General features: G+C 38.5%; 1 protein-coding gene across 2 annotated transcripts in view; it reads right to left on the reverse strand.

Moving 5' to 3' along the window:
* The window catches only part of Etf1 (eukaryotic translation termination factor 1), a 29,088-nt gene that overhangs the window by 9,365 nt on the left and 6,449 nt on the right, over positions 1–13,274 (reverse strand). For both annotated transcript variants that reach the window (XM_005327257.4, XM_040273679.2), the window contains 2 exons: positions 567–742; positions 127–266 (listed from right to left, as the gene is read on the reverse strand). In XM_005327257.4, the coding sequence (XP_005327314.1) occupies positions 127–266; positions 567–742 (316 nt within the window). The remainder of the gene's footprint in view (positions 1–126; positions 267–566; positions 743–13,274) is intronic.

Below are 13,274 nucleotides of genomic sequence, written 5' to 3' on the forward strand. Positions count from 1 at the left end.
CATTCTTAGATATAGAATGAAGTAAAATGAGAACATGGTCGCACAAAAACCAGTACATGAATGGTCATAGTAACATTACTTATAAAGGGCAAACAGTGGAAACAACCCAAGTGTTCAAACTCTTACCTCTGTGTGGAATTTGTTGTCACACAAATACAATGACGTATTAATTGGTTTGAAAGGTTCAAAATCAATGTTGACTTTCTTTTCCTTTCCTTCTTCTGTTACAATTGTTCCACAGTAAACAACCAGACCATTTGGAGGTACTGCAAATAACAAACAATTTCTCTACTTTAAATGTTCCCAGTCAAAAATAAAGCAGAAATATCCTTAAATCTCTCAGAATTCTCTCCTAAATTTAAAAATTCTCCTGAGGTATTTCAGTAGAATTTATTCCTTCAAGTAAAGTTAACTTTCTATAAATAAAAAGTTAAACAGCAACACTATGGAGACACTGTTGATCGCTGGCTGCAGGAAACCTTAGTGAATAAATCACCATGTCAGAATCCGAGTGGAAAATGCAACTAAGATAAAGCAGAGAACAAAATGATCCAGTTCCAGATTACCTTTGTTATAAAGTTTGAGTCTTTGTTGTACAGATGTAATGGCTCCCAGGACTGAAAGGCGGTTTACTCGTGACTTAATGTTAGATGCAGTTCCAAACTCATCTGCTAACATTTTTGCCACTCGTGAAATCTGGTCTTTGGGAGGAATGATCAATGATATCATGCTGGTGCCATTGCTGTGAAAGAAAGAATAACTCATTAGAGGTTAAAAGATCACTAAAGCAGAATTTACACAAGTTAGGGTGAGCTGCCCTTAAGTAATAATAGAAATGTTATTCTCAATGTGACAATGACTATACTAGTAATATACTGGCTCACACTGAAAGTGTTTAATTATTTGAATGCATATTGAGTAAGATTAGCCATGTGAGGAAGGCATTTGAAGGGGATGCTTGGCAAACATCTTATTTCCCCGAAGATGAAGAAAGAAGCTATAAGTAGGCCTTTGCATGGCAGAGACTTAGAATTTGGGGCTTTTCAGTGGGAGACACTATGCCAGGACAGTACAATAAGTCTTTCCAAAGTCTAGACAAAATTCCACTTATTATTATCCTTTAAATTCCAAGCTTGCCTTGAACATTTCTAAACAATGACTTAGCACCCTAAGTGCTTTGATGACAGCACTAGAATTTACACAACTATCCAAATTATGAGACCAAAAGAAAGAAAGTGAAAAGACAAAACTATGAAATGGGAGAAAATATTTGCAAACCATTGAACCCAGAGCCTTGTGCATGTGAGGAAAGCACTCTACCATCCCCAGCCCTGAGGCATTACTCTTAACAAACAACAACAACAACAACAACAACAACAAGAGGGCTGGGGATGTGGCTCAGAGGTTAAGTGCCCCTGGGTTCAATCCCTGTTACTAAAAAAAGATACTGGTTAATGGAGAAACTGAAACCCTTATCACAGATATAAATGATATAAACTAGTATGATCCTTTTGGAAAACAGTCTGGCAGTTCTTTAAGAGTTTAAACATAGTGGCTCAGCAGTAGAGTGCTCGCCTAGCATGGGTGGGACCCGGGTTCAATCCTCAGCACCATACACATAAAAATAAAGGCATTGTGTTGTGTCCATCTAAACTTAAAAAATAAATATCTTTTAAAAAATGAGTTTTGAAGGAAAAAAAAAAGTTTAAACATAGATAACATATGACCTAGCCATTCCATTCATAGGCAAATACCTAAGAGAAAAGAAAACATATGTGACACACAAAAATTTGTGCTTGAAAGATCACTGAGGCATTACTCTTTTTTTTTTTGGGTGCTGGGGATTGAACCCAGAGCGTTGTGCATGGAGGCAAGCACTCTTACCAACTGAGCTATATCCCCAGCCCTGAGGCATTACTCTTAACAGTAAAAAAGTAGAAACCCACAAATCTGAAGAATGAATGGATAAACAAAATGTGGTATAAAATACAATGGATTATAGGTTGGGGCTGGGGCTCAGTGGCAAAGCGCTTGCCTAGCACCACATAAAAAATTAACAAAACAAAGGCATTCTGTCCATCTGCAACTATAAAAAATAAAAAAAATTATAATGGATTGTTATTCAGCAGCAAAAAAACCCATGATTTTATTTACATTATAATAAGTAAAACCAGTCACAAAAGATCACATATTGTACAGTTCTATTTAAATATGTAATGTCCAGAATAAGCAATCTAGATACAGAAAGTAGATTAGTGGTTGCCAGGGATGGGGTGAGGAAGGAACAGGGTGTGATTGTTAAAGGATATGTGTATGTGGTTTATTTCCAGGTTGATGGAAATATTTTAAAATTAATGGTGATGGTTGCATAACTCTGAAAGATCAGTGTACTGAGAATTTTAAAGGGAATAAGTTTTATGGCATATAAATTAAATCTTAATAAAATTACCATTAAAGAATATATATATGGGGGGGATGGGTTGGTGGCTCAGTAGTAGAGTGCTTGCCTACCATGTGTGAGGCACTGGGTTCCATTCTCAGCACTACATATAAATAAATAAAATAAAGGCCCATTGAGGGCTGGGGATGTGGCTCAAGTGGTAGTGCGCTGGCCTGGCATGCGTGCGGCCCGGGTTCGACCCCCAGCACCACATACAAAACAAAGATGTTGTGTCCGCCGATAACTAAAAGATAAATATTAAAAAACTCTCTGCCCCCCCCACTCTCTCTTTAAAAAAAAAAAAAAAGGCCACTGACAACTAAAGATTATTTAAAGGCTGGGGATGTGGCTCAGTGGTGGTGTGGTTGCCTAGTACATGCAAGGCCCTGGGTTTGATCCTCAGTACCACATAAAAATAAGTAAACAAAATAAAAGTATTGTGTCCAACTGAAAACAAAACAAAACAAAAAAACTATGGAAAAACAACAGTACATAAGACATTGCTCTTTTTTTTTTTTTAAAAGTCTTTTAACTTTACAGCTTAGTCTAGAAAAGTCAGTTTTTTTTAAAAAAATTTATATTTTAGTTATGGGTGGACACAATGTCTTTATTTTATATTTATGTGGTGCTAAGGATTGAACCCAATGCCTCACGCATGCTAGGCGAATGCTCTACCAGAGCCACAATCCCAGCCCCTCAAAGTGTTTTTTCCTGAGAAATGTGCTCATTAAATTACCAATGCTGTATAAAAAGAAAACTATATTACACTGAAAATTAATTCCCAAAGCTGCCCTGACCAGAAAAAGAGGCTAACTTTATTTATCACAATAGCTATTAGTATAAACTGAGAGGATTTACACTTTCAAGGAGTCAAGTCTGATCTGATATGAACCAAAGCATGTAAAAAAAGGTGACAACAAAGGGGCTGGGGATGTGGCTCAAGCGGTAGCGCGCTCGCCTGGTATGCGTGCGACCCGGGTTCGATCCTCAGCACCACATACCAACAAAGATGTTGTGTCCGCCGAGAACTAAAAAATAAAATATTAAAAATTCTCTTTCTCTCTCTCTCCTCTCTCTTTAAAAAAAAAAAAAGTGACAATATGGGCTGGGGTTGTGTTGTGGCTCAGTGGTAGAGCAGCCCTCAGGGCTTAGCTTGTGTGAGGCCCTGGGTTCGTCCTCAGCACTACATAAAAATAAATAAAACAAAGGTATTGTGTCCAACTACAACTAAAAATATAAATATTTAAAAAAATTGTGACATCATTTTACAAACTGTGATACTTGAGTGTGAGTCTATAAGAAAGTTACTTCTTGAGATCTTTATAGATCAGGTCCTTAAAGACTATAGCATGTTTCATACTTATATAATTATTAGTGTCATGGGGGAATTGGTGGGGTCAAATCAAGACACATTAAATTGGGAAGACTGCCAGAATGTTTAAGCTTTATAACTAATTACTGAGCTTGTGTATTTTCACAGTAGCCTAATATGCCAGTCTTGAGAGAATCTCACATATCCAGAATCCAGTGGAAGCTGGCAAGAAAAAATTTACAAAGTTAAGACCATCAAGTCAAATGAGCTTACATGGAAAGTGACTAAGAGAAGAGAGGGCTGGGGTTGTGGCTCAGTGGTAGAGCACTCGACTAGCGCATGTGAGGTCCTGGGTTCGATCCTCAGCACCACATAAAAATAAATAAATAAAACAAAGGTGTTGTGTCCAACTACAACTAAAAAATAAATATTAAAAAAAATAATAAATAAAAAGAGAAGAGGGACTGTGAGGGGTAAGGGGAATAAAAACAAAAAGCAAACTTTTTTTTTTTGTTACTGGGGATTGAACCCTGAGGCACTCAACCACATCCCTTGAGCTGCACCCCTCCATCCCTTTTGAGATAGGGTCTCATTGAGTTACTTAGGGCCTAGTTAAATTACTGAGGCTGAATTTGAATTTACAATCATCAATCTTAGCCTTCCAAACTGCTGGGATTATGGGTGTGCACCACCACGCCTGGCTCTCCTTTTTTAAACAGTTCTGTGGACTGAACCCAGGTACTCTACCACTGAGTTACATCTCCAGCTCTTTTTTTTTTTTTTTAAAGTCTTTTTTTTTTTTTTTAAAGAGAGAGTGAGAGAGGAGAGAGAGAGAGAGAATTTTTTTTTTTAATATTTATTTTCTAGTTCTCGGCGGACACAACATCTTTGTTGGTATGTGGTGCTGAGGATCGAACCCGGGCCGCACGCAGACCAGGCGAGCGCGCTACCGCTTGAGCCACATCCCCAGCCCCATCTCCAGCTCTTTATTGTTTTTTATTCCGAGAGGGTCTTGCTAAATTGCACAGGCTGACCTTGAATTTATGATTCTCCTGCCTTGGCCTCTGAAGCAGCCATGCCATGGCAGGCTCCCTTATTTAACTTTATTACTGCAGATGGGCATAGTGGCTACACCTGCAATCCCAGCAATTTGGGAGGCCGAGGCAGAAAGATTGCAAGTTCAAGGTCACACTCAGCAAAAGAAAGGTGCTAAGCAACTCAGTAAGACCCTATGTTTCTAAATAAAATACAAAATAGGGCTGGGGATGTGGCTCAGTGCCCCCGAGTTCCATCCCAAATTACCCTCCTTCCCTCAAAAGGGATTGCATTTCCAGAAGACCTTGCCCAGGATGTTTTTTTCCTAGCAGTAAATTCTACAAGTCCTCTAGACAGAGTTTTATTTACAAGCAGGCAATTTGCTTATCAAATCCTTTTCACTATCAAAATGGTTACTCCCAGATTGTGAGTTCAAGCAACATCTCCAAAACCAGCAGTGTTTGCTCAAAACCAAGAAGGCTTGTTTATAATAAACTTTATGAAAAATTTCCTAATAAACTACAAATTGGATAAAAGCCAATAAATGTGGAGAGTATGGTGTGTACTTTGCTGCCACCCCTTGGATATGGGAGCAAGTATTCCAGCCAAACCAGGGAATCAAGGAAATTTATGATAAACAGCTTCAGCTATCATCACACTTGGTATGCTTCTAAAACCAAACTGCCAAAAATACCTTTCTGTAGTTTTATGTAAAACTCTGTAGACTAAGGAGTAGAAAAGGAATTTGCTGAGAGGCTGGAAATATTGAATAAGCAAATTTAACCTAAAAAAATGATTTGGAGATAGGCACAGTGAGTGGTGCATTCCTGTAATCCCAGTGGTTTGGGGAGATCTCGAGTTCAAAGCCAGCCTCAGCAAAATCAAGGTGCTAAGCAATGAAGTGAGACACTGTTTCTAAATAAAATACAAAATAGGGCTGGGGATGTGACTCAGTGGTTAAGTGCCCCTGAGTTCAATCTATGGTACTGAAAACAAACAAACAAACAAACAAAAAAATGGTCTGGGGACCATGACATCACTGGGTAGGGTGATGTAATCCCAGTGACTTGGGAGGCTGAGGCAGGAGGATCAAGTTTAAAGCTAGCCTCAGAAACTGAGAGAGGCCCTATCTCAAAATAATAAAAAGGGATGTAGTTCAGTGCTAAAGTACCCCTGGTTCAATTCCCAGTACCAAAAAAGTCTGGTCTGGGAGCTGGAGGAGTAAGTAGCTCAGTGTTAGAGTGTATGCTTGGCATGAGTGAAGCTTAGGTTCAATCCCCAACACCTAAACAACAGCAACAACAACCAAACCAGTCTAGACTGCAAGTGCCACATATTTTCTATGTCAACTTATACACACAAGAACATGAAAATATACAAGAAGGCAAAATGAAGATAAAAAAGTTTTAATACCAGCTTTTACTGGCTTGTGATTGTTTTCTGATAAAAGATTCTAAAGGGGGTATACATTACCACCCTAGGGGCTCTTGGAAACTGTAGGGACCAAGGGAATTCTTTCTTAAGGACTCAGTTTTTTTTTTTTTTTTAAAGCAAACGTTCTCTGATTTACAAAGTAGTTTCCTAGGAGATGGAACTGGTAAAGAGGCAATCAATAAAGAATGGAATGAGAAGGGGCTCTTAAGAATGGCAGGGGTGAAGGCTAAGAGTTGAGGTGAGAACAGGCACCAAACCGCAAAGGACTGGAAAGTTTCAGGCTAAAGAGAAGGTTGGGACAAATTAACTGAGTGAACCCAAAAATGCCTAAAGGCAATCCTTAAAGCAAGATAATGATATGGAGTGCACAGCAAAGATCTTAGATAATAAGCAGCTATTAGGGCTAGGGCTCAGTGGTAGTTCACTTGCCTGGCTAGTGTGAGGCACTGGGTTCTATCAACTTAAAAAAAAAAAGATAAGCAGCTATTTACTTCCTACTGCAGATAGGTTAAGAAGATAAACATCCATTAAGCAACTTTACTATATAATACAGTTGGGAGGCCATATACTCAAATCCAATTAACATTTCAGAGAGGACAAAGTAGTGAATACACCTAAGGACATGATCTTGTTATAGATTCTATTTTTAAAATGGATTCAGAAATGTAACTAATAAGAACTTTTTTGTTTGGTAGGTTTTTACCAAGTTGCTAAAGTCTTGGACTCTCAGAATTTTGAATTTTAGGCACAAAACTACCTTTCATTACTTTCTCTGCATGCCTCTCCCTACTCTGTGTTGAAAACCTTAAAGTTTCTGAATTCACCTTTATTATAAAACATTGACTGGGAGGAGAAATGCAGATTATTAAATATATGGCTTCTTTTAAAATTTAAAGGCTATTTAATAACATCTACTTTTTATGTTTTTGTTTTAATACAAGAAGATTAAAAATTTTAGGAAAATTTTCAAACAAGATAAACATGCTTTTATCCCCCAGGCAAGCCAATCAAAGTTGTTAGACCAGTTTGTGTAAACACAAAATAAAGTCAAGGAAGCTTAATGACAAGTAGAGCCAATACCTCTCAGAGGAGAAATACATAAAGCTCTTCAGAGCTGCTTGCTACAAAGGCAAACTGCAATCTTAAATTTTCCTCCATTTTCTGCTGTCATTATTTTTCTTTTCCAAAATCCAAAGACTCTCACCAAAAAGTCAGTGAATCATGGGGTACAGCAATGACTCACATGCAGGTAGTAAAACCTCTTACGAAACATGACACAACATATAACGAAATGTCACACAAAGCTCCCAGGGGACCCTGCTCTCAGATTCCTTCTTTTTCTCATTGGTTTAGGGGTACCCTTATCAAAGAAATTTTCATCAATGCCACATCCAGAGGATTAATTTCTAAAAAATCAAATAGTGGAAAACAGGAAGAAGTATTTGAAAATAAATACAGAAAATAATCACAACTAGGCAAAATAAATTAAAACAAAAAACCAAAACCTGAAACAAAACTCAGGAAGGAAAAAAAGATTTAAATAGCTGCACTCTCAAGAAGAGGATGTTGATAAGGAAAAGTTTCTCTTCCCAAGATAGGAGGATAGGGTAGTACCACCAATCACTCATCCAAGGATTCATGGTCCCTGAGCACTGTGGACAGGGAAAACATTTAGATGGTAACTTAACTGCCAGGATCAAAAGATCTCTAAGGAAGAAAATTCAAAGCAATCTGAGCAAATCCTGGGTCACACTGGATGCAGGGAGGTGTTTGAGTAACTTTAGGCCTCTCAGGGTCTCAGTCTCTGGACTGACATATACAGACAAAAGAGCAAACAAAATCTAATTACCTTTTTACCTGCAAAGATCTGATGAATACCCATCATCTTACTGATTCTCAAGAACACTTAAGAAAGGTAAGTGAAAAAGAAAAATGTGATTCCTACAAACTTAAACACTGACCAGTTTGTACCAGAACCCCAGAATCTATGAAGAGCTTTCTTAAAAAGCAAAGTGTGGCTAGGGATGCAGCACAGAAGTAAAGTACTTGTCTAGTATGCATGGGGCTGATCCCCAGCACCACATACACAAAACAAAATCAATAACAAAAAAGGTAAAATTTGATTGGGTTGGTAATTGTGGATAAGAGTCTCAGGGGGGCTTGGGTCGTGGCTCAGTGGTAGAGTGCTTGCCTAGCACATGGGTTTCATTCTCAGCACCACATATAAACAGAATAAATAAAAGTATTTAAAAAATTTTCCAATGAAGAACTAGGATCAAGAATTACTGTTCCACTGAGTGCAGTAGCACACACCTGTAATCCCAGCAACCCAGGAGGCTGAGGCAGAAAGGCTGCAAGACCAAAGCCAGCCTCAGCAACTTGGAAAGATCTTGTCTCAAAATAAAAAATTTCAGGCTGGGGATTTGGCTCAGTGGTTAAGGGCCTCTTGGTTCAATTCCTCGTATTAAAAAAAGATGGCTTTTTTCTGTACCTCCTAGTACTGGATAATCTGCCAAAGGCAAAGAGCCTCCAGGAGCACTATACTCACTTTAAGAGGAACTCAAAGAACTTACCTACTGCACTTACCCTGTGCTATGGATTGAATATGTGCTCCAAAATCCATGTGTTGGGAAACTCTGTCCCCACGGATGCCAAGCACTCAAGGCACCACCTTGGAGGACCCTTCCTAGACAACCAAACTCGACAGTACTTTGATTTGCGACTTCTCAGATTCCAGAACTAGGGGAAACAAGTTTTTCTTCTTTATAATTTATCCAGTCTGTAGTTTTCTGTTATAGCAGCACAAAGTAAGATACCCTCTCTATATAACATAGTCACACCGAATAATAGCTGAGAGATGCTTGACTTTTACCAGCCAGAACACCCATGCCCCGCCAAATATCATACCAACCAATTCATCAAATCTAAATAACAGAATTACTCTCAGGTTAGGGACCAGGAACATTTGAGACTCCTTACCCAAATCCCAAATTAAAAATTAGAGTAGAGGCACCTTAAGAAGCTTTCATTCTAATGCTCAATAATTTGGTTGTGCCTAGGATATGGATGAACAAGGTTTTCACCATTCCCTCTTCCAAACTCACATTTACTCCTGTCCCACAAAGCTCAACTCAAAACAAAAATCAATCAATCCCCCTCCAACTTCTACTCCATCCTTATTTGCTTCACTGTAGGTTTTCTATCTTTTTACCTCTTCTCCAAATTGTGCAAAACTAAGTTTAAACTTTTAAACCAAGACAATCAAGATATAGGTTAAATATGGGAACAGACTAGGAGAAATACAGGTTTTAGAATCATGAATATTCAGGCTCACGTCCTATTGTTATTTTTAGTTGTATATGACATAATATATTTATTTATTTTTATGTGGTGCTGAGGACCAAACCCAGTGCCTCACATGTGTGCGAAGGAGGTGATCCACCACTGAGCTACAGCCCCAGTACTCCTATTGTTATTCTGGGACCTAAAGCAAATCATATAAATCTCTGTGGTGTGGGTCTCTGTATCTACTTATTTCACAAGGTCAGGAAGGTCAGGCATGGTTGTGCATACCTGCAATCCTAGCTCTGAAGGCAACCTCTAGATAACTTAGCAAGACCCTGTTCTCAAAACAAAAAAATTAAAAAAGGCAGGGTGGAGCTTAGTAGCAGAGTGCTTGCCCGGAATGTATGAGGTCTTGAGTTTAATCATCAATAATGGAGGAGGAGAGTAATGTCAGGTGGTACTGAAGTCTTATCTGAATTTGGGTAAGCCCAAAGAAAGAGGTAAGAGTTGACTCTGTTGTAGATAGTAGCTACCTTTACGGGATGGGAGAACAAGAGATTCCTTTCCTTTAAAATAGCTATAAAATCTTCAGTGTCCTTATTCTACATTTGTGGCTTGAGCTCAGTATTTTGATATAACCAAGGTCCTGTTAACTTCTATTTGTGCATCAGTCACTTCAAAGAAGCCTCATATCGGTTTTCTTTTTCATCAAGTATCAAAGAATGAAAAAATACATTGCATCAGGCACAGCAATCCATGCCTGTAATCCCAGCAAAATGGGAGGCTGAGGCAGGCCAGCTTCTGCAATTTAATGAGGTCCTAAGCAACCTAGTGAGACCCTGTCTCAAAAATAAAAAAAAATATCAAATACTAGGGATATGGCTCAGAGGTTGAGAGCCTCTGGGTTCAACTCCCTGTATAAACAACAATAACAAAACAACAACAACAACAAAACCAAAACAAACAAAAAAAAAAAACAGAAGAAACACTGATCATACTGTATCTACATAAGCTTCTTGACAGCAGAAATTTTAGGACATAATGGTGCTTAAACATTTGAGGAATAAAAAATTCCTAACAAAACTAGGGTCTTCTCTATAAACTTTTTCCTTTTTAGGTATTTTTATTTGTAGATGGACACAATACCTTTATTTTATTTATTTTTATGTGGTGCTGAGGATCAAACCCAGTGCCTTACACGTGCTAGGCAAGCACGCTACCATTAAGCTATATCCCCAGCTCTCTATATACTGTTTTATAAAGCAGACCCCAGAAATTTAGTCTAAACTACCAAATAAAACATCAATTAAAAGTCTGCCACTCCATGGTGGTGCATTCCTATAATCCCAGTTCTTCCAGAAGCTGAGATAGGAAGACTGCAAGTTCAAGCAACATAGTGAGAACGGTCATAAAAAACAACCCTCCCCTCTATTCCTTGCAAAGGAACACACACACGCCTTAAAAATAACTCACTGTCCCCAGATTCGCTTCATTAAAAAGCTCAAACCATCACTTCTAACAGTGTTTTTTTATTTTGCGAATTCTTTCACTATAATGTCACCCCACCCTTATTCTGCAATCATCAATGAGGAAGGTCAGGAGGTAGATGGGGCTGCCTTTTATAAAAACAACTTGGTTAAAATAGCATGTAGAAGGGAGTATTCTGTTTCCATTCCAGTTATCTGAAATTGGTTTGTAAACTGACCAGATACTACCGCCAGATGGGAGAAATATCAAGATTTGAACTTACTGAAACATTAAAGCAGCCTTCTGTCTCAGGTATAGAATAGCTCAAATTTCCCAGTATTTCAGCAGAAAGTTTGCAAATACCATTTTAGTGTTTTACTCTCAAAAGCACAAAAATTACTCAGTCATCTAAAATAAAAATGTAACATCTGGTAGAGTATTACTTTTTCTATAGTTATAGGCATTTACTAAAAGAACTTCATAAAAGTAAACTAGTAGGATATTCCACCAGGGAGCAGCAGAAGCTGAAAATTTCCTTTAGTTTTCTCACAACAGTGCAAAGCCAGGAAACAGCAATCACCAACAACATTAGGGACTTACTACCAGAGTTCAACATTGGACCCTATGATAGAGTCATATTTTTTTTTAAACATTTTTTTTTTAGTTGTAGATGGACCCTATATCTTTGTTTTATTTATTTATGAGGTGCTGAGGATCAAACCCAGTGCCTCAGGCACGTAAGGCAAGTGCTCAACCACTGAGCCACGACCCCAGCCCATAAAGTATTTTTTCTGGACCACTACCGAAGTACTTTTCAAATAAACCCAAAATCAGCCTTCTCATTAATCACCTTTTTAATATACAAATGATGGGGCTGGGGATGTGGCTCAAGCAGTAGCATGCTCGCCTGGCATGCGTGCGACCCGGGTTCAATCCTCAGCACCACATACAAAACAAAGATGTTGTGTCCGCCGATAACTAAAAAATAAATATTAAAAGAAAAAAAATATACAAATGAACATCCAGCGCAGCCTCAAGTTATTTCCCTCATCACCAATGCTCATTAAGAGTAAACATGTTTGGTACCCAAGTTCTTTCTAAGGAAGATGTACAAATGGCATGACTGTTTTCCTTTTATCTTGTTCCTGAATCTCAGCACACCTGCTCCCTCTAGAAAATTATAAATCTCCTTAGACAAAAATCCTCCTTTCAAAAGAGAATGTTTCCATTCGGCAAAAGTAATACCTGTCAAAGAGCGATAGGGAGTAGAAGCACAGGCTTTGAAACTGGAAAATCAGGAATAGAATATGACACTGCCTCTTACTAGGCTGTGATACTAGGCAGCTACCTACTCTTTCTATACTTCATATTCTCCAACCATGAAACAGCAATATCTTCCCTCATACATCTGTTATAAGGAGTCAAAAATGTATGCTACTCATTTATTTATCCCCCCCACCCTTAGGGATTGAACCCAGGGGTGCTTAACCACTGAGCTACATCCCCTGAGCCTTTTTAGATTTTGAAACAGTCTGAGTTGCTTAGGGCTTTGCTGTTGCAGATGCTAGCTTTGAACTTGCAATCCTCCTGCTTCAGCCTCCATGCCACTGGTATTATAAGCATGTACACCACACCTGGCTCATTTACTTATCTTTGGAAAAGTAGTTTTATTACTTGATTAAAATAATCTCAGGGGGCTGGGGATGTGGCTCAAGAGGTAGCACGCTTGTCTGGCATGCATGCGGCCCAGGTTTGATCCTCAGCACCACATACAAAGATGTTGTGTCTGCCAAAAACTAAAAAAAAAAAAAAAAATTTAAAAAAAATGTATCTCAGGGCTGTGGGTGTAGCTTAGTGGTACAATGTGCACTTGGCATGTGCAGAGTTCAATTCCCAGCACAAAAACACATCTCAAGCTAAATCTCTAAATCTGCATCTTTCCTGGGGGTCTATCTTGCTCAACCAGAGTTAGACCCTAAAATACCACAAATATCAGAACCAAAGCTCTTCAGTAAAAATACCAGAAACATTAGTACCAGGCACAGTGGCACGTCTGTAATCCAAGTTACTCAGAAGGCTGAGGCAGAAAGATCACAAATTCATGGCCAGCTTGGGCAACTTAGATCCTTTCTCAAAATAAAAAAGGGCTGGGGGTGTGCTCAATGGTAGAACATGTGCTAATATTATTAGCAAGCAGCTCTGGGTACACCCCTAGGACCAAAAAAGAATGAATTACAATTTTAAAGTTGCAGATCAGGTATAGCTCTACTTTACTGCTGTATCAAAGACACTGTATCAGTC

The sequence above is a fragment of the Ictidomys tridecemlineatus genome, chromosome 1, assembly GCF_052094955.1.
Source record: "Ictidomys tridecemlineatus isolate mIctTri1 chromosome 1, mIctTri1.hap1, whole genome shotgun sequence".
Classification (NCBI taxonomy): domain Eukaryota; kingdom Metazoa; phylum Chordata; class Mammalia; order Rodentia; family Sciuridae; genus Ictidomys; species Ictidomys tridecemlineatus.